This window comes from Cnephaeus nilssonii (genome assembly GCF_951640355.1).
Source record: "Cnephaeus nilssonii genome assembly, chromosome: 4".
Lineage (NCBI taxonomy): Eukaryota > Metazoa > Chordata > Mammalia > Chiroptera > Vespertilionidae > Cnephaeus > Cnephaeus nilssonii.
The window spans coordinates 11,591,852-11,614,514 of NC_137075.1; the positions used below are offsets into that span (position 1 = coordinate 11,591,852).

Consider the following 22,663-nt stretch of genomic DNA (forward strand, 5'->3'; position numbering starts at 1 on the left):
TGTTCAAACCTTAGTGGTTTCATGCATGTTGTGTCTTCTGCTTGAAGCACCTTCTATTCCTTGTTTTTACCTAATTAACCTCTACTGCTGTTTTGTATCTCAAGACCGCTGTTTCACTCAGAAACTCTTCTAGGAATTCTCCTCTCTCAAATTTGGATGTCACACACACGCAGACAGACACACACACACACACACACACACACACACACACACACACACACACACACATTAAAAGAGGAGCAGACTGGCTTAAAAACATTCATTTGAGGTCACAATATGAAATTAAATATAGCTTCAATTATATCAACAGCATATGGAAAGCTTGATTCTTTTAAAAAATCTACTAGAATTCAATATTATCTGCATTATACATTTGGTCATAATAACTTTATTATTCTGCTTCATAATCTACTTTTTTGGTAAATAGAAGGATACCTTCTATTGATTAATAGACAAGTAAACTTAAAGTTCATTTCAAATTTTTCATTTAACTTATCTTTTTAGTTAATATATTTTAAAAAAAATAAAGAGAATAGAATGTTACAAAACAAAATTAAACTTGCCATCATCCTCCCAGCAGCTCTTCGCATTCCCTTCTCTTTCGCTCCTCCCTGGTAACACTGTCTGGTCTGTTGGCAGGTCATCTTCTGGCATACCACCTTCACAATCTGCTGCATCTGTAATACTTTCTTCTTCCACAATATGGAGCTTGTCTTCATCATCTGAATCTGAATTTGTTTCTACCACAGTATTATAATTTGTAACTGTAATACAAATAAGAAAAAAATAGTCAAAACCAACTAGTGTAAAAATCAGTTTTTACACTTCAGTAAAAATAAATTTTATAAGTACAACAGATTGTGATTCAATAATATTTCTTTTAGTAGCTACACTTTTTGAATACTTACTATATATAAAAGTGATTTATAAATAGTAACTCATTTAATTCTTACAACAACCTTACAGCAACCTTACGAAATAGAGAACTCTCTACCATGTACTACTTATATCCTTATTTTACATAAGTAGAAACCAAGACATATGGAAGGTAAGTAACTTGTTCAAGTAAGATCCAACCAAGAAGTGCCAGGGCCAGGATTTGAACTCTAGCATTCTGATTTCATAATCTGTGCTGTTGAACACTACACTAAGCATGTTATCCTCTCCAATCACAATGAGCTTATTCTATATGATACTGCTCATGCACAATTAGGGCTTCCAATCTTTAAAGCATCATAACTTAAGAAATACTTCAGCTCCTTTATTTACATAACAATACATGATCAAATTTACCATAAGAAAAAGTATATTAAAGTTATTGATTAAGTCCATGCATTACTGGAGAGAAAGGGAGAAAAGGAAGCTTTTCTTTGTTTAGATAACTAAGGAATGATTACTTCTAGTTCTTTCCATTTCTTCCTTCTATTTTCCAACCATTCTTGATAGATGATAATCACCTAAATGCTTAAATGATATGCATATATATATATATATATCCCCCTTTCCATATGAATACACCCCCCTAAGGACATAAAAGAAGAAATACAATAAAAAGTATAAATGTACAAGTCGAGGTGAGTAAAAAGAACCAAAAATCTCCAAAGCTCCTCTTATAGACCTTGGGAAGACCCTTCTGTCCAAAATACTAGTGGAGTGATTACCCTTTTGCCTACTTGAGGAATTCTTCAATATCTTGTGTCATAAGAAAAATATAAAGTTTTGTGTCATTAATATTTTAGTGTGAATACATTTTCCAGATCTTTCCCCAAGAGCACATCATTGTCTAATATTATTATAAAAGTAATATATGTTCATTGGAAAAAAGGTCAGGCAATACATAACATGTAAAATTAGTAAAAGCCCAACTCCCAAATTTTTTCTTCAACTCTCTCTTTATAGGTAACAATAACAACAAATTTCATCAATTAATTTATACACTAAGTAGTATGATACTAATCACTTTATATATCTTATTTAATTGTAAAATTTCAAGAGAGTAAAGATAAAAGAAAATAGAAAAGGTAAACAGTTTTTAAATCTTTAAGCATAATTTACCAGTCACAATAAGAATTTCAATTTCAATAGAAAATGGTAAAATTTTCAATACAGTCTTATGGTCACCACATTGTGGTTAAGGACACATTGACTTCTTGGTGGCAGTTCTTGTTGGTATTATTTGCTAATAGTTAATGCCAGATATAACAGTATCCACACTGAATAAGGTAGTTGTGAGGGGCTAATAATTTAAAAGTGTCTTGCACAAAGTAAAGACTATACAAGTGTTTGCTATAATCATCATGTCACTTAATTGAGAGAGAGAGAGAGAGAGAGAGAGAGAGAGAGAGAGAGGGAGAGAGAGAAACTAAGTAACCTGGCTGAGGTTATATAGCTATTAAGTTGTAGAGCTGGACTCAAAATCCTTGTCTGCCTTATTCCATAGTACTCTTTTTTTTTTATTAAAAAAATCTTTATTGTTGAATGTATTACATATGTCCCTCCTTTTCCCCCATTTATCCCTTCTAGCACACCCCTGTCCACTGTGTCCATGGGTTATGCATATATATATGCATACAAGTTCTTTGGTGGATCTCCCTCCCTCCATCCCTCCCTCCCTCCTTCCCTCCCTCCCTTCCTTCTTTCGCATGTTATCTATCCAATTTTCCCAACACCATTTATTGAAGAGGCTGTCCTGACTCCATTGTATGCTCTTGTGTTTTTTGTCAAATATTAATTGAGCATAATGGCTTAACACTCCAGGAAAGGGGAGATTATGCTGTCCATAAACTTCCACTAACTCAGTGAGCTAATTTCGGCCTATGCTAGTATAACTCTCAAAGAAGTAGGTACTACACTGACTGTAAATATGTGTTAATTTAGCTTTTGACCTAACTTATATATAATATTACTGTATAATAAAAATACTGTATAATAAAGATTATGAGGTAGTGATATACATATTTAATGTAATCCTATCTAATAAAAGAGTAATATGCAAATTAACTATCACTCTGCTACACCACTAGCCACACCCACAAGCCACGCCCACCACCAGCCAAACAGGAGCAAATATGCAAATAAACCCAACCAAGATGGGTACGGCCACAGAGAGCAGGAGGGAGGCTTGGGTTTCCCCGGCAATGGAGGAAGCCAAGCTTCCTGTCTGCCCTTGCTGGCCTAGGCCTCCACTCAAGGCTACAAAGTTTCAAATATAGAAGATACATAAACCCAAACAGAAATGGCGGCAGCCATGGAGCTGGAAGAGCAGGAGGATAGGGTTGCCCTGGGCGATGGAGGAAGCCAAGCTTTCCGCACACCCTGGCTGGCCCAGGCCTTCGCTCCAGGCTACAAAGTTTCAATTATAGAAGTTAGATAAATCCTAATGGAAATGGCTGCTACCACGGAGCAAGCAGAAGGCTTGGCTCTGCTCCAGGCTACAAAGTTTCAATTGTAGAAGATAAATAAACCCCAGATACCAGGGCCTCCGCTTGGGTCGCCAGAGGGTGTGGCTGGCCTGCAAACCACCACAGGCCCCTTGCCCAGGCCACCCCACACCCCAAGGGAACCCCCACCCTGATCCAGGACATCCTTCAGGGCAAAGCAGCCGGCCCCCACCCGTGCACCAGGCCTCTATCCTATCTAATAAAAGAGTAATGTGCAGATTGACCATCACTCCAACACACAAGATGGCTGCCCCCATGTGGACACAAGATGGCCACCACAAGATGGTCAGCAGGGGAGGGCTGTTAGGAGGGACCAGGTCTGCAAGGGAGGGCAGTTGGGGGCAATCAGGCCAGCAGGGGAGGGTAGTTGGAAGGGACCAGGCCTGCAAGGGAGGGCAGTTGGGGGCAATAAAGCCTGCAGGGGAGGGCAGTTAGGGGTGACCAAGCCAGCAGAGGAGGGAAGTTGGGGGGGACCAGGCCTGAAGGGAAGGGCAGTTGGGAGGGACCTAGGCCTGCAGGGGAGAGCAGTTGGGGGGGACCAGGCCTGCAGGGGAGGGCAGTTAGGGGTGACCAGGCCTGCAGAGGATGGTAGTTAGGGGCAAACAGGCTGGCAGGGAGCAGTTAGCCATCAATCAGGTTGGCAGGGGAGTGGTTAGGTGGTGATCAGGCTGGCAGGCAGAAGCGGTTAGGGGCAATAAGGCAAGCAGGCAGGTGAGCAGTTGGAAGCCAGCAGTCCTGGATGGTGAAAGGGATGTCTGACTGTCCGTTTCAACCTGATCCCACTGGGATCAGGGCGAAACGGGCAGTTGGACATCCCTCAAGGGGTCCCAGATTGAAGAGGGTGCAGGCTGGGCTGAGGGACCCTCCCCCCCGGCACAAATTTCGTGCACCGGGCCTCTAGTATATAATATAATATAATATAATATAATATAATATAATATAATATAATATAATATAATATATAACATACAGGGTGTATATTATCTAATTTTAATTTAAGTCCTTTAAAAATAGGCATCATAATGATTTTTAGAGAGGTCAAATAACTATGAACATATTAATACATATGGTTCACCAAATTTGGGACAGGGAGTTCTTTTAATCCTCTAAGTAAAATCTTTCTTAATCTAGGGTGCCTATTAAATTAAACAACAATCACAGTCTTTTTTTCACATTTTCAAAATAATTTAACTTATTATAACTCCAAAGAAGTCAATGATTCTGAAATTTACCCCTGCAAAAGGGTAGGTGTTTTTTTAATGCCTTCAGTTATAAGCTATTAATAGAATGAAAACTGATAGGCAGAGGCAGGGGAGAGGGTTGCCATCATGAAAAGAATCTCAGTTCTAATATTCGCCCCTCTCTCATTACACAAAAATTACTAAGAATTTATGGGATTTGTCTTTGGTACTATCTCAGTCTTGTTCTGGCCTTTTCCCTATTCTTCATAGGTCTTCTGTCTATATGCCCCCAACAAGAGCCATCCCAAATTACCTTTTCCTTTCCCTGCCTTATCAATACTCCCACTCAGTGAGTTAATTTTGGCCAGAGTTAGTAAAACTCACAAAGAAGTAGATGAATCAATTAAACAGCAAAGTTCTTAGCAGATTAAACTAATGCAGTCCTAGGAACAGGTGGTTCTTTTATATATATGGACTGACACAATTCACACTAAATTACCAATAACTAATATTTCCTTCATAGATAAAATATGCATTTGTAAAAAGGATGTTTTTATTATTTATGTAACTTGTTGGTTATGGAATACAGGCGGTATGACAAAACCCAGGTAAAGACTAAAGATGAGATTGAAAATACAAATACAGAAACTGAGTCAAATAATTAATAAATCAATCCAATAACCAGGTCTTGACAAAATCAATGAAATTGAGAAGTTGCCAGCCTTTTTAATCCCGGGGGGGGGGGGCAGGGAACAAGTAGCACAAATATTCAATATTAAAATGCATATGGAGAAATAACTACAAAGGAATGTAGAGACTTCATTTATAAATATTTTGTATAAATGTAAGCTAATACATTTGAAAACTTGGATAAAATAACTTTCTAGGAAAATGTAAATGACTATAACTACATTTATTATTTTATGGAATTTATAAAATTATAAGAAAGAGATGAAAGGTAGACAGACCATAGAATAAATTTAGGAAGCTATCAAATAGTGGCAATGTTTTGCCAGCCGAATTTCTTCATATCTTCAAGGGACTTATAATTCTGTTGCTTTTTTAAAGAGAGAAGAAAATTAAAGGGGCCTAAAGTCTTTCTACGAACCCAGCATAATAACAGTAAAGTTAAATTTGAGAAAGAGCACACACACATACACACACACACTCATGAATTCACTCTCACTGGTGATCACTAATGTAAAAATCCTAAATAAAATATTAAATGACAGAAGGAAAATGTCAACTGGCAGGACGACAGGGACAAAGAGAGTGTGAGAGAGGGAAGGGAGCAAAACGGGAGGGTGTGGACATGGTGTGTGTGTGTGTGTGTGTGTGTGTGTGTGTGTGTGTGTGTGTGTGACTTAGATCCTGCAAGACTTTCTGGGGCTGGCAGACTGGGCTCTCTGGGCTCTCTGAGATGGGGAGCCCCACTACCGCTGCAAGCACTCCCCTGTGGAGGTACTGGCACAGAAATCAGTCATCTTGAAGAGAAGAGCTGCTGTGACTAGGATCCCAGCCTCACCACCACCCAGATTTGCCTCAGACAAAAACCGAATCTCTATAGCCACTCTGGACAAAGACCTGCAACCACAGCTGCATATCCATGGACACCGGGACTCAAGCCAACCTGGTCTCAGGCTCCTGTGAGTCCTGGAGGGCATTCCCCTCCCACCTACCCACCACTGGGGCGTAGGTCCCACGCAACCCAAGCCACCCCTGACTGTTGACGTGCATGGGGCTCCCACTGGCCACACTTCCCGGGCACCACGCCAGAACTGTCAGCATACAGGGCTCCCACCTGACATGCCTCCAGGGCATCCGAGCTAGCCTTGACTGTCGGCCCATGGGGCTCCTGCTGGCTGTGCTTCCAAAGCACCCGAGCCAGCATTGACTGTCTGTGCACGCTCCTGTGCATGGCTCTCACTGGCTGCACTCCAGGGCACCCGAGCCGGACCTGACTGTTGGTGTCTATGGCTCCTGCCAGCCATGGCTCACGGACACCTCAGCCAGTCCCTGAGTATCAGTGGCCATGTCTCCTGGGCACTCGAGCCAGCCCCTGACTCATGGAGCTTGCAGGGTTTCTGCTGAGCTTATGGCTGGGCCTCCCAATACCCAGAGCCCGCCCTTGACTGTCAGGGTGCACTACACTCCTGCCAAGCCCACCCCAGAGCTCAGGCCTCACGCAACTCAGTGACTGGACCCTTCAGTGACAGCAAAAATGAGGAGGCGAAAAAGCAACCCTCAAAGGAAAGTTGGAATCACCCCCTCCAAAAAAAAGGAACTAAATGAAACAGAGGCATACCATATGTCAGAAAAAGAATTCAGAATAATGGTCATACATTTCATAAAGTGGATGGACAAAAAAATCAATAACCTATGTAAGAATAAATAATAAATCAAAAGTGATATAGCTACAATAAAACACACGATGGAAAGTTTCAACAGTAGACTAAGAGAATCAGAGGACCAAATTAGTGAGCTAGAAGGTAGGGTAGAGAAATAAGGCCAATCTGAACAGCAACTGGAGAAAAAAAATTAGAAAGCAGGAGAAGAGCCTAAGGCAACTTTGGGACAACATGAAACAAAGTAACATATGTATAATAGGGGTGCCAGAAGGACAAGAAGAGCAGCAAGGATTTGAGAACCTATTTGAAGAAATAATGCTAGAAAATGACCTTGATATAAGAAAGAAAAAAAGTGACACAAGCACATAGAGTCCCAAGTAAGTTGAACCCCAAAAGACCTACCCCAAGACACCTTGTAATTACAATGGCAAACATTAACGACAAAAGAGAAAATCTTAAGGGCTGCAAGAGAGAGACAGAGAGTTACCTACAAAGGATCTCACATTAGATTATCAAATTATTTCTCAACAGAAACACTTCAGGTGAGAAGGGAATGTAATGAAGTATACAAAGTAATGCAAAGCAAAGTACTGAATCCAAGAATACTCTATCAAGCAAGGCTATCATTCAAAATTGAAGGGGAAATCAGGTGCTTCACAGACAAAAAAAGGCTAAGGGAATTTATCAATACCAAGCCAGCAATGCAATAAATGCTAAAGGGATTGTTGTAAAAAGAAAAAAAACAAAAGGGGGAATAAGGAACACAGGCACACAAAAATAAAAATGGCTACAAACAATTACCTAACAATAATAACTTTAAATATAAATGGATTAAATGCTCCAATCAAAGGACATTGAGTGGCTGAGTGGATAAGAAAACATGACCCATATACATGCTGTCCACAAGAGACCCACCTCTGAACAAGAGACTCACACACCCTGAAAGTGAAGGGATGGAAAAATATATTTTAAGCAAACGGAAATGAAATAAAAGCTGGGGTAGCAATACCTATATCTGACCAAACAGACCTCAAAGTGAAGGCTATAACAAGAGATAAGGAAGACCACTTCATAATACTAAATGGATCGATATAACAAAAGAATATAACTCTGGTAAACATTTATGCATCCAATGCAGGAGCACAAAAATACATTTAAAAAAAAAACAACTGGCCCTAACCAGTTTGGCTCAGTGGATAGAGCGTTGGCCTGCGGACTGAAGGGTTCCAGGTTCGATTCCAGTCAAGGGCATGTACCTTGGTTGTGGGCACATCGCCAGTGGGGGGGGGGGGGTGCAGGAGGTGGCTGATCGATGTTTCTCTCTCATCAATGTTTCTAACTCTCTCTCTCTCTCTCTCTCTCTCTATATATATATATATATATATATATATATATATATATATATATTATTGATTTTTTACAAGGAGGAAGAGAGAGGGATAGAGAGTTAGAAACATCGATGAGAGAGAAACATCGATCAGCTGCCTCTTGCACACCCCCTACTGGGGATGTGCCCACAACCAAGGTACATGCCCTTGACCGGAATCGAACCTGGGACCCTTGAGTCCGCAGGTGACGCTCTATCCACTGAGCCAAACCGGTTTCGGCAAAAAGTGATTAACTGGGTTGCGTTGGCCGGGAATCGAACCTGGGTCAACTGCTTGGAAGGCAGCTATGCTAACCACTATACCACCAACGCCCCCTGTTTCTAACTCTCTATCCCTCTCCCTTCCTCTCTGTAAAAAAATCAATAAAATATATTTTTTAAAAAACTTCTGGAAGAAATCCAGGGAGAGATCGACAGCAATACAATTATAGTAGGGGACTTTAATACCCCACTGACATCACTGGATAAATCTTCTAGACAAAAAATGAACAAAGAAACAGCAATCCTAAATGACTTACTACATCAGATGGACTTAATCAACATCTTTAGTACATTTCACCCCAAAGCTACAGAATACTAGTATACATTCTACTCAAGTGCACATGGGACATTTTCAAAGACAGACCACATGTTGGGGCAAAGGCAAAGTCTCTCCAAATTAAAAAAGATTGAAATCATATCAAGCATCTTCTCAGAGAACAATGGCAAAATATTAGAAATCAACTACAATAAAAACAATAAAAAAATTCAAACACTTGGAGGCTCAATAGCATGCTATTAAACAATGATTGGATTACCAAAGAGATCAAAGAAGAAATTACAAACATCCTGGAAACAAATGACAAAACACAACAATCCAAAAGCTATACAACACATTGAAAGCAGCCCTGAGAGGGAAGTTCATAGCTCTAAAGGCCTACCTCAAAAAAAACAAAACAAGAAAAAATGGTAATAAATTATCTAACACTAGAACTTAAAGATTTAGAAAAAGAGCAACAAGAAAAGCACAGAGTGAGCAGAAGGAAGGAGATAATAAAGATCAGAGCAGAAATAAATGACATAGAGACACAAACAACACTACAAAAGATCAATGAAACCAAGAGGTGATTCTTTGAAAGGATTAACAAGATTGATGAACCTCTATCCAGGCTCACCAAGAAGCAAAGAGAGAGGACACAAATAAAATCAGAAATGAAGAGGCGAAATAACAACAGACCCCCACAGAAATACAGAGGATTATAAAAGAATACTATGAACAACTCTATTTCAACAAACTAGACAACCTAGAGGAAATGGACATATTCCTAGAAAAATACGACCTTCCAAAACTCAACCAAGAAGAATAAAAAAATCTCAACAGGCTGATAACTAAGAAGGAAATTGAAGCAGTCATCAAAAAACTTCCAGCAAACAAAACTCCGGGGCCAGATGGCTTCACAGAGTTTTACCAAACATTCAAAGAAGAAATAAAACCTATTCTTCTCAGACTATTCAAAAAATTCAAGAGGAAGACACACTTCCAAGCTCTTTCTATGAAGCCAGCATTACCCTAATTCCAAAACCAGATAAAGACACCACAAAGAAAGAGAACTACAGGCCAATATCATTGATGAACATAGATGCTAAAATCCTCAACAAAATTCTAGCAAATCAGATCCAGCATTACATAATAAAAATCATATACCATAACGAAGTGGGATTTATTCCAGGGATACAAGCCTGGTAAAATATCTGCAAATCAATTAACGTGATACATCACATAAACAAATTGAGAGACAAAAATCACATAATCATATCAATTGATGCAGAAGACGCATTTGACAAAATCCAACACCCTTTCCTGATAAAAACTCTCAGCAAAGTGGGATTTGAGGAATCATACCTCAACATAATAAAAGCCTTTTATGACAAACCTACAGCCAACATCATACACCATGGGCAAAAACTAAAACCAAAAAGACAGGGATGGCCACTTTTACCACTCCTGTTTGACATTATGCTCAGTTAATATTTGACAAAGGAGGCAAGAGCATACATGCTTCCTTTGTCAAATATTAATTGAGCATAATAGCTTGGGTTGATTTCTGAATTCTTGGCTCTGTTCCATTGGTCTATATATCTGTTCTTGTGCCACTACCAGGCTATTTTGATTACAATGGCTTTGTATTATAGCTTGTTATCTGGTCTTGTGATCTCTTCAACTTTTTCTTTCTCAGGACTGTTGCAGTTATTTGGATCTTTTTTGATTCCATATAAATTTTTGGAATATTTGTTCTAGATCTGTGAAGTATTCCATTTGTATTTTACTGGGATTGCATTTAATCTGTGTGTTGCTTTGGGTAGTTTAGACATTTTAATGATGTTAATTCTTCCAATCCATAAACATGGTATATGCTCCCATTTGTTGTATCTTCCTCTATTTCTTTTTTTCAATGTTCTATAGTTTTATGAGTACAGGTCTTTTACCTCCTTGGTTAAGATTATTCCTAAGTATTCCAATTATTTTGTTGCAATGGACTATTTTTTAAATGGAACTATTTTTTTAGTTTCTCTTTCTGAGAGTTCATTATTGGTGTATCAGAATGCCAATGATTTCTGGGTATTAATTTTGTATCCTGCTACATTGCCAAAATCCTTTCTTAAATCTAGTAGTTTTGTGTGTTTTTTTTGTTTGTTTGGTTTTTTTTTGGTGGAGTCCTTGGGTTTTTTTGTGTACAATATCATGTCATCTGTGAATAATGATAGTTTTATATATTCCTTTTCAATTTGGATGCCTTTTATGTTTTCTTCTTGTCTTATTGCTGTGGCTAGGGCCTCCAGTACTATGTTGAATAAAAGTAATGAAAGTGGAAACCCCTGTCTTGTACCTGGTTCTTAGGGGAAATGGTTTTAGTTTTTGCTCAATGAGTATGATGTTGGCTGTAGGTTTTTCATATATGGCCTTTATTATGTTGAGGTATGATCCCTCTAATTCAACTTTGCTGAGAGTTTTTATAAAAAAAATGGGTGTTGAATTTTGTCAAATGCTTTTCTGTATCTATTGATATGATCATATGATTTTTGTGTTTCAATTTGTTTATGTGATATATCACGTTTATTGATTTGCAAATATTATACTAGCCTTGCATCCCTAGGGTAAATCCCACTTGTTCATGAAGTATCATCTTTTTAATGTATTGCTGGATCTGATATGCTAATATTTTTTAATATATACTTTTATTGATTTCAGAGAGGAAGGGAGAGGGAGAGAGAGAGAGAAACATCAACGATGAGAAAGAATCATGGATAGGTTGCCTCCTGCATGCCCCCTGATTGAGGGTTGAGCCTGCAACCCGGGTATGTACCCTTGACCTGAATTGAACCTGGGACCCTTCAGTCCGCAGGCTGACGCTCTATCCACTGAGCCAAACCAGATAGGGCTGATATGCTAAAATTTTTGTTGAGGATTTTAGCATCTATGTTCATCAGTGATATGGCCTTTAATTATCTTTCTTTGTAGTGTTTTTCTCTGGTTTTGGAATTAGGATAATGCTGGCCTCATTAAAAAAAAAAAAAAAAGGTTGGAAGTATTCCTTCCTCTTTAATTAAGAAACTCTAATACACTGCTGGTAGGAATGCAAACTGGTACAGCCACTATGGAAATCAGTGTGGAGTCTCCTCAAAAATTTTAAAATGGAACTGCCATTTGACCCGGTGATCCCACTTCTAGGAATATATCCTAAGAAGCATGAAACACCAATCAGAAAGAAAATATACACCCCTATGTTCATAGCAGTGCTATTTGCAATAGCTAAGATCTGTAAACAGCCTACGTGCCCATCAGTAGATGAGTGAATAAAAAAAAAGCTGTGGTACATTTACACAATGGAATACTATCCTATATAATAAAAGCCTAATATGCTAAGTGTCTGGTCGTCCGGTCGTCCGTTCAACCAATCAAAGCGTAATATGCTAATGATATGCTAAGGCTTCTCAACCACTCGCTATGATGTGCACTGACCACGAGGGGCAGTTGACCAGTAGCTATGACATGCACTGACCACCAGGGGGCAGAGAGTCGGTCAGTTGCTATGACATGCACTGACCACCATGGGGAAGACACTCTGACCAGTAGGTTAGCTTGCTGCTGGAGTCCGGCCGATTGGGACTGAGTGGGATGGGCTGGACATGCCCTGGAGCCCTCCCGCAGTCCCTCCCTAGCTGAACAACCTCCCACATCCCTCCCCAGTCCTGATCATGCACCTGTGGGGTCCCTCAGCTTGGCCTGCACCCTCTCACAATCTGGGACCCTTCGGGGGATGTTGGAGAGCCGGTTTCGGCCTGATCCCACTCAACACAGGAGCTGCCCCCTGGTGGTCAGTGCGCGCTGACTGGGGGAGTGCTGCTCAGCCAGAAGCCAGGATCACGGCTGGCGAGCACAATGGTGGTGGTGGGAGCCTCTCCCACCTCTGCAGCAACGCTAAGGATGTCCAACTGATGGACTGCGCCTAAGCCATCAGTCGGACATCCCCCGAGGGGTCCCGGACTGAGAGAGGGCACAGGTCGGGCTGAGGGACACCCCCCCCAGTGCACGAATTTCGTGCACCAGGACTCTAGTTCAACTATAAAAAAGAAGGATCTCTTACCCTTTGAGAAAACTTGGAGGAACCTGAAGAGTATTATGTTAAATGAAAAAAAGCCAGTCAGAGAAAAACAGGTATCACATTATCTCACTCATATGTAGAATCTAATGAACAAAATAAACTGATGAACAAAATAGATCCAGAGACATAGAAGCATGGAACAGACTGTCAAATCTCAGAGGCAAGCTGGGGATGGATGTGTGGTAGATCAACCAAAGAACATGTATTCATATATATGCATAACCTAAGGACACAATAGTGTGGTGAAGGCACGGCATGGGAGGCGGGGGCAGGCCAGATGGGGCCAATGGGGAGTAAAAGGGGACATATGTAATATTTTGAACAATAAATATTTTAAAAAGAAAAAAAAAAGAAATCATACATAAATTAACAATACATGGGAGGTGAGTCCATTTGTATATAATTCGAGATGATACACAATAAGTTTTAACTGCATTATGTTATTATTAAAAAATGTAATCTACCTGGCGTCAGTTTCCTTCTTTCTGAAGATAATGTGGAATAATAAACCTTACTTTAACAGGATGTTGTAAGGGATAAATAAAATGGTAAATAAAATAAATTTTATTCCCTCTATATTGTTTAAATGTTTATAGTACTTTTCAAATTTTTAAAATATACATTGCAAATATGCAAGAAAAAAGTCTGAAATAATATTCAGCATACTGTTGCTAGTGGTGAACTGTAGGAAACTGAACTGGAATCAGGGAAAAAATTTTATTAGTATTTTTGATATTTGAACTTCCGTAACAGTAGATAGGAGGTATAATTAGAAACTACAATCAATATATTGGATTGAAATTTTAAAAACAGAGGTTAAGATTACATTTAAAAAGATAATATATACTATGTTGTAAGTATCTTGTAAGTAATCTTGTAGATTCTGAAATAAAATAATTTAAGTTATTAGAAAAAAAGATGTATTTTTCTCATGAATGAAAGACAGCAGTTTGTCTTAAAGTATGAGTAACATTCACCTTTTCTATTCATAGCAAATAAAGTATGAAGTTATCTAAAATGAAAAATGACTTCTGCTCCTTCCTATTAGTTCTGAGGGTAGCTGCACAAATATCTCACAGGCTCCCATATACTTTCCCTTGTGAAAGGTAACTAACACTCCCAAAATACTGTTCAGAGCACAATACACCTACCTATACTCACAATCATATGATTAATAGACTCTACTATAGAAGTTGGCATGATTCTAAGCTTTACTCAACTTATAAAAAAATTTAAGAAATATTCTGTCATTTAGCCTGTCCCATAAAGTACTTTCCCCTGTTTCTGAAACTGATTCATAACTGTACTGACTATGAAAAGTAAGGCAACTGGAGAGGACACAAATTTTATTTTAATTTCTATCACTTGGGTTTTTCACATTCCTTAAACTAGAAATACAGTGATGATTATTTGAAACTGTTGGTCATGTGCTGGACACCAGTTTTTACAAGGGGAAAGGAAAATACAGAAGTAAAAATAAACAGGTCAAGAACCCCAAGGATGCAATCTGAGGACTAGTCCTGTTTCCAGAGGAGTGGTAGTATACAATAATCCAAGTATGGCTTTATGGTACCCAACTAGGGGACCTCCTCTTTTGAAGCTTTCCTACAGGCCAGATTTCAATACAAGGTCACTAATTCCTTCAGTCTAGACATGGAAGAACAAGAATCATATTAATAAAATTTGAATTTCTTTATTTTTTTAATCTTTATTGTTGAAAGTATTACATATATCCCCCTTTTTCCCCCATTGACCCCATCTAGCCCACTCCCTCCCCCCACCCCAGGCCTTCAACACACTATTGTCTGTAACTATAGGTTATCTACAATAATAAAAGAGTAAGATGCAAATTGACCATACCTTCACGATGCCCACCAGCCAATCAGGAGTGAGTATGCAAATTAACCCAACAAAGATGGCAGGTTAACTTGCATATGCAGATGTGGAGTGGCCGGGAGCGGGGTGGGACACAGGCATTCCGCACCGCCCCAGCTGCTCCGGGCCTCTGGGCAGTGTGGGAAGGCAGAAAGGCGGCTCTGGGCCAAGCTAAAAGGTGGTTCTGGCCAGAGCGAAGGTGGTGCCAGCAGCCAGGGGAAGGAATGCCCATTCTTGCACGAATCTTCGGGTATCGGGCCTCTAGTGCATATATATGCATACAAGTTCTTTGGTTGATCTCTTCCCACCCACACACCCAATCCCTCTTTCCCTCTGAGATTCGACAGTCTGTTCCATGCTTCTATGTCTCTGGATCTATTTTGTCCATCAGTTTATTTTGTTCATTAGATTCCACATATGAATGAGATCATGTAATACCTGTCTTTGACTGGCTTATTTCACTTAGCATAATATTCTCCAGGTCCCTCCATGCTGTCTCAAAGGGTAAGAGATCCTTCCTTTTTGAGTTTATTTCTTTTTTCTTTTTTTTTAAAAATATATTTTATTGATTTTTTACAGAGAGGAAGAGAGAGGGATAGAGAGCTAGAAACATCGATGAGAGAGAAACATCGACCAGCTGCCTCCTGCACACCCCCCACTGGGGATGTGCCCGCAACCAAGGTACATGCCCCTGACCGGAATTGAACCTGGGACCCTTGAGTCTGCAGGCCGACGCTCTATCCACTGAGCCAAACCGGTCTCGGCTTGAGTTTATTTCTTAATAAAGTCTTAAAGACAAACAATTTATAGGTAACTGATGTTTAGTTTTACTGAGACGTTGTAAACATTACAATATGTTACAAGCTGAAGGGGAGAGTGGCGGTGATCTGAAGCCCAGCCTTAACTTCAACCGGGGAGACCCTCAGATACCACCCAGGACACTACAACCACAACCCCCAGGGACCAGCTACCTCATCTGCGAACCCAGGAATACCAAGACTCCAGCCTCTCTGACCACGGGTGCCTATAAAGTCTGTTCAGGAGGAGACAAAGCGTTGCAAGTAGGTGGACGACCCCTGTGCCTTCTCACAGAGCAGAGAGAAGGAACAGCTGAATTGATTAATATCCACCTGGAATTGGCAAAATAAACACAGCTGGTGAGAAATCCGTGGATGGTAAAGAAATCCATAGACTGCAAGGTCAGCAATCACCTAGGGAGAGGTGAGATCTGGGGTCCAGGCTGAAGGGAGAAACACATGCAAAACGTGCGTGAAATGTGTGCAGCGGGAACTAGAGTCTCAAAGGAAGGTTGTGCCCCACAAAATACGCGCTGCTGGGGTAAGTGTAGCCCTCGAATGTGGAAGAGGGTCCACAGGGCTACGGGCAGAAGGAGACTATAGAAATTAACCCACGGCAGGGCTGGGCACAGGAGGGCAGTCGAGTTCTGCCGGGGTGCCGGCTGTGAACTGCCAGAGAAAGACACAAGTGTGCATGCATCCTGTGGCTTTTTTTCCCTTTTCTTTTTCTTTTTTAAATCCTTACTTCTGATTACTAAGCCCAGTACATAGGATCTTCCAATTGAAAAACACTCGCCGAGACTGCAGTGGAAAGCTGTTTTTGTGGTACCTGGAGAACAGAGTGAGGAGAAAGGAAAAGAAATCCTGCTCTAGGGCAGTCCATCCCTCTAACCCAGCATTACCTGCTGCAGGGAAAGCCATCTAAAAGCTGGGTAGGGGAGCTTTTTAGCCCCTGATATCAATACAGAAACACTGCCACCCAGGGGTTATATCAGAAATTGACTCTTGTGTGAATGCAACTAAAGGCAGGCTAAGAAACAAAGAGCTCCCAACTGCTTGAAAAAAGAATTGTGGCTTATGACACAGGAGCTGTTGAGTGCAGGGAACTCCAATACTGGGCTGTCTACCTGACAGGAAAAAGACCTGCTAAATAGAACAGTAGAGGAAGTGAACAACCTTCACTACTTTACATTTTTATTTTTTATCTTTTACTTGAGAAACTACTTTTTTTCTTTCTCACCAGATTTTACCTTTTTTATTATATTTTTGTTTTTAATTACTATTATTAAACTATTATTTTATCTTTTCTTAAGTTTTACTTTATTTTATTTTATTTTGGGATTAGTGTTCTACATTCTATTTTTATTTTTCCTGTAGCATTATTTTACTCTATCTCAATTTTTCCTTTATACCAACACTCTCTTCCTCATGTTCCCCTTTTGCTCTGTTACTCTTACCCTGTTCCTGCTTTAGTTTTTCTCTATCCTTCCTTTTTAATCCCTGTTAAAAATTGATCTTACTCATGTATCTAATTTCTTCTCCCCAGCTCCAAGCCCATACACACTTTTCTCTTCCCTTTCTTCACTATCCAGATTTTCTTTTACTTACCTTTTGTTTGTTTTTTGTTTTTTTCTGTTTTTCTTTTTCAAAAAATCATTTGCCTTTTTCTTTCTTCTGTCTTGTTAATGTTTGATTGTTGATTAGTTTGGTTTTTATTGCTTGTTTTTATTTGGTTTTTGGTTTTTTTTTTGTTATCTGTTTGTTTTTGTTGTTGCTGCTGGTATTTTTTTTCCTGTTATTCCTTTCCTTGCTTATTCTCTTCTTCTACAAATAGCTTAACTAATTACAATCACAAATTCAGGTCTAGCTATTCTCTATTCTCCTTTCCCAATAGTGAACGAATACACAGATAGATTAAAGAAGGGGAAAAGTTATATATATATAAATTTTCTTTTATATATACATATTTATATATATATATATATATATATATATATATATATATATACACATATATATTTGTACTTAGTTGATTTTTTTTTAACTTTTCTTCTTATACACTCATTCGCTTCCTACTTCCTCTATACTGAACTGTGGCTATTTCCCCATTCATTCAATTCCTTGACCTTACCTTCTGGAAATAAGCTCTGCTTCCTCAGATTCATCTGGACGTTTGTTGTTTGAGGGTTTGTAGTTTACATATTTTGGATTAGTTGTTATTTGTAGTTTGCATTGATCTCTGGGTGTTTTTTGTTTGCATTTTTCGGGTTATCTGTTTTTAATAGACGCTTTCTCCCCATATACATATATTTTCCCCCCTTCTTTATTTCTTCTCTTTCTTTTCACTCTTAAATTTTTTCCTTTTCAAAATATAATTTTTGCACTCTTTTCTATACCTTGTCTTTTTTCTGGTGGTCACATTTATTTGGGTTTATTAGTATTGTAAATATATTTGTGTTTGGTGCCCTGTGCGCGGTGTCTTGTTGTGGCATATTTTGTGCCTGTAAGTCAATGCAGGAGAGAGAGAGCTACATAACCAGAAATCCAGAGAGGAGCAATCATGGGGAGGCAAAGAAACAGCCCACATACAAAAGAAAAGGAGGCATCACCAGAAAAGGAAGTAAATGAAATGGAGGCAAGCAAAATGTCAGAGAAAGAATTCAGAAAAATGGTCATAAGGTCACTGAAAAGGATGGAAGACAAATTCAATAACATGTGTAAGAACCAAGAAAAAATGAAAAATGACATCGCTGCAATAAAGAACACAATAGAAAGCACCAACAGTAGACTAGAAGAAGCAGAGGACTGCAACAGTGAGCTAGAAGATAAGACAGGAAAAAATACCCAAGCAGAGCAGCATCTAGAAAAAAAAACTTAAAAAAACATGAGGAGAGCCTAAGGGAACTTTGGGACAACACAAAACAAAACAACATCTGCATAATAGGGGTGCCAGAAGGAGAGGAAACTGAGCAAGGAATAGAAAACCTGTTTGAATAAATAATGACAGAAAACTTCCCTGATATAGGGAAGAAAAAACTCACACAAGACCAAGATCACAGAGTTCCAAATAAGATGAACCCCAAAAGATCGACACCAGGACACATTATAATTAAATTGGCAAACACCAATGACAACGTAAGAATCTTAAAGGCTGCCAGAGAGAGACAGAAAGTTAACTACAGAGGATCCACCATCAGACTAGCGACTGATTTATGAACAGAAACACATCAGGACAGAAGGGAATGGGATGAAATATACAAAGTCATGCAAAGGAAGGGTCTGAATCCAAGAATACTGTACCCAGGAAGGCTATCAATCAAAATTGAAGGTGAAATAAGTAGCTTCACAGACAAAAAAAAGGAAAAGGGGAGTTTATTACCACCAAACAAGCAATGCAAGAATTGCTAAAGGGTCTGCTGTAAAAAGAAGAAATAGGAAGGGAAGAAGGAACACAGGCATCCTACCTAATAAAAGAGTAATACGCAAATTGACCATACCTTCGCTACACCCACAAGCCATGCCCACCAGCCACGCCCACCAGCCAATCAGAGCGAGCATGCAAATAAACCCAACCAAGATGGCTACAGCCACAGAGAGCAGGAGGGAGGCCTGGATTTCCCAGGCAACGAAGGAAGCCAAGCTTTCCGCCTGCCCTTGCTGGCCTAAGCCTCTGCTCCAGGCTACAAAGTTTCAATTGTAGAAGGTAAATAAATTCCAGATATCAGGGCCTCCGCTTGGGTAGCCAGGGGGCGTGGCTGGCCTGCAAACCACCATAGGCCCCTCGCTCAGGCCGCCCCATGCCCCAAGGGAACCCCCACCCTGATCCGGGACACCCTTCAGGGCAAACCAGAAATACAGAGGATGATAAAAAAATACTATGAACAACTCTATTTCAACAAAATGGACAACTTAGATAAAAGACATATTAGAAAAATACAAGCTCCCAAAACTCAATCTAGAAGAATCAAAAAACCTGAATAGGCCGATAACTACTGAAGAAATTGAAGCAGTGATCAAAAATCTTCCAGTAAACAAAAGCCCTAGGTCCGGACAGCTTTACTGGGGAGTTCTACCAAGCATTCAAAGAAGAACTAAAATCTATCTTCCTCAGATTATTCCAAAAAATTCAAAAGGAAGCCATGTTGAAAGCCACTCATTGCCTTCACTAGCAGAGAGGTGTGGACAAGGAACCCGGAAGGCTGGTCAACCTTGAAGCTCTGAAAGGTCAGAGCCAATCACCCACTGTTTAGTTGAGACAATGGTAGCCAAAGCAACTTCCACCTTTTCGTTTTATGTAAATCCTTGCTGATTGGCTATTATTGGAACTGCCTAAGTAAGGGCTATGGGTGTATCCCACAATCTGAATAAAAGGGATAGCAAGGCCAGAGTGGGATGGAGTCCTTCCTCTTGAGCTGGGCTCCCACCTGGCCCCCAATATTTCCAAATTAATATTTTCCAGTCTCTTTCATTTGTGTGCGGCCTCCTCCAGAGCCCGAACCCTGAACCACATGGGACGTGGGTGGGACACTCACAACTGGCACCTTTGACGTGGGACCTCTGGAGGGGATGATATTTTGCCTAGAGCAAAGAAAGGGAGATTTCACCGAAAAGGTGGGGAAGAATTCACCATATAGGTGAGGGAAATTCACAGAACACAAAGCCCATGATCAGCTGCAGAAGTCGAGATCTGTAAGTAGGGTGGGAATGTCTTTTTCAGCCTGGCTAATGGGGCAGAATTAGGTTATAAAGTAAACTTTATTATAGACTTTTGGTTTACATGATTAAGGAATGTGGTTTCTTGTTCAAATTAAAATCTTTATTTGTATTTGGAATCTAAAATCTGTAATAAGAAATGAAACTCCACTGCTGAAACCGCCTCTGGTGCGGAGAAGTTCAAAGGTGGCAGGAAAGGGCAGGGCTATCCGCTCTCCCGCAATGAGATTACTTAAAGTTTTGTTTAAAAATTATAGAAGAACTCGCAAGGAAATGCAAAATTTGTCCAATTTAGGTGCTAGTAATTACTTCGGAAAGCGAAAAAGAAAGAAAAAATTTAAGATCTGTCTTTATTTATTAAGCATGAAAAGATATGCAGCCAGATCTGTTACTGAAAACTTCCCCAGAACAAGCAGGATGTGGGGGAAGGGATACACGTGGCAATCCAATATGGAAGGCCACTCTCCCAGTATGCTAATTTAAAGTCTCCTTTCTGGCCATGAAAATGTCTTCTTGCCTTAAAAATTTAGAAATGCATCTGGGAAATCTGTGCATGTGTAAAGAGAAAAGCTAGTGTAAGACAAAATGTGCGCACGGTCCTATTTCGGCTATTAGATAGGTCTTGAACTGGACTTGACTCTTTACAAGGGCTACAAAAATGAATAACCCAAGACTGTCTTTTTCCTAAGAAAAATGGCGGATTTGACCAAAAGGAAAGAAATTCAAGCTAGTTCCAGCAACAGGATTTGCATTTCTATGATAAAGAGTAGTTTTTAAATGCTAATGAAGGGTGTTAAAAAGATAACTTTTAAGGCCTTCAAGAAAATCAGTGAATTGTGTTACAAAAGAATTTATCCAAAGTAAAGGCCTTAAGATAATTGGAATTGGATTTGAAACTCAAAAATTGCTGAAAAATATATTATAAAGATCAAGTAGCCCAGATAAAGACTGGCTATGCCCTTTGTTAATGGAGGAAGGTGTGGTCACCCTTTCCCCAGCAGATAGGTAAATCAGCTTCCCGCCAGTAGCAATTCTTTAAGGACAATTTTGCATTTGAATACCTGCAGGCTTGCTACTCAATTTCCCCAGGGCAGAAAAAACATGATCGGTTTAAAGTCAATTGATTAAGCTCTTGTGGAACCTATGTTGCCATCCAGAAATGTGGGTTATGGCAGCTTAAAATTTAGGAAGTTTGCTTCCTTATGAGAAAAATCTAGAGGACAGAATTGAATCTATTGATTGATTATGTCTTTTATTTTTGAAATTTATTCTTAAAAATATAAGTGTTATTAATCTAAAGAAATGCTAAATATTTGACTTGCCAGCTCTAAAAGTTTAAAGTTCAAATTAAATTGGGAGAAATTATACAGTTGTGGTAATTAAATGCCTAAAGTATGGAAATTTAAAATGTGTTTTCTCTGATAATTAGGAATTTAAAATATGTTGTTTATTGGTCTAATTAAATAAGAAGAATTAATTCTGTGATCCCAATCCAAATTTTTTAATGCAAAAACCAGTTTAAATTTAATTGATATTTTAAGATAATTATAATAAGTAATATAATCTTTAAATCATATATAGATATTTGTTTGATGGTTTTTTCCATATTAAAATTTTAAGGCTTTAACCGAGAGATGATTCTTGGAGAGCTCCAAGAGCCCGGAGTAATTTAAGAAGTTATTCTCTCTTCTTAAAGGAAATATTTTGAATTTAACTGATCTAATATACTTGAAATTGCATGGAAAGCTTTAACAAATAAAAATTAATAACTACATTTTACTTATAAATGTTATTTAAGTTTTGGCCTCTAAGGAGGGCAAATGTTTCTTAAAATCCAACAGCTGAAAGTTAAAATGACAAAAAGCCCATAGCCACCTGCATTTTTTATTAGGCTGAAGGTGGGGCCACTTTTGCGCCTTGTGAATCAGACATAAACATTTACTAAGTTTGATTTGCTTTTTTAATTAAAGATACCTACTTAAATTATAAACAATTAAATTCTAATAAAGCCACCAGAAACAGCTAGTGAGATTTCTGTTTGTCTGCAGTGTAGTTTTGGCTTTAACAGTTTAGACAGTCACCATTTTTAGACTGCCTGACTGGGCAGCCACCATGATGGCCACATGTCTTGCTGCTCCCATGGGGGCCGCCATCTTGAAACAGCAAAGGCCCACCCCTCCCTTTGAATAAGCCAATGTCTTTGTAAGCAATTTGATTAAGTCTTTTAAGAAAGTTACTGAAACCTCCCATGATCCCTCTGTATATGCTAATTAGCCAAA

The 22,663-nt window shown here is 39.2% G+C and overlaps 1 protein-coding gene across 14 annotated transcripts in view; it reads right to left on the minus strand.

Moving 5' to 3' along the window:
• Positions 1-22,663, minus strand: part of ZEB1 (zinc finger E-box binding homeobox 1) — a 298,551-nt gene that overhangs the window by 105,986 nt on the left and 169,902 nt on the right. For all 14 annotated transcript variants that reach the window (XM_079768589.1, XM_079768588.1, XM_079768582.1 and 11 more), the window contains one exon: positions 564-764. In XM_079768589.1, coding sequence (XP_079624715.1) covers positions 564-764 — 201 coding nt within the window. The remainder of the gene's footprint in view (positions 1-563; positions 765-22,663) is intronic.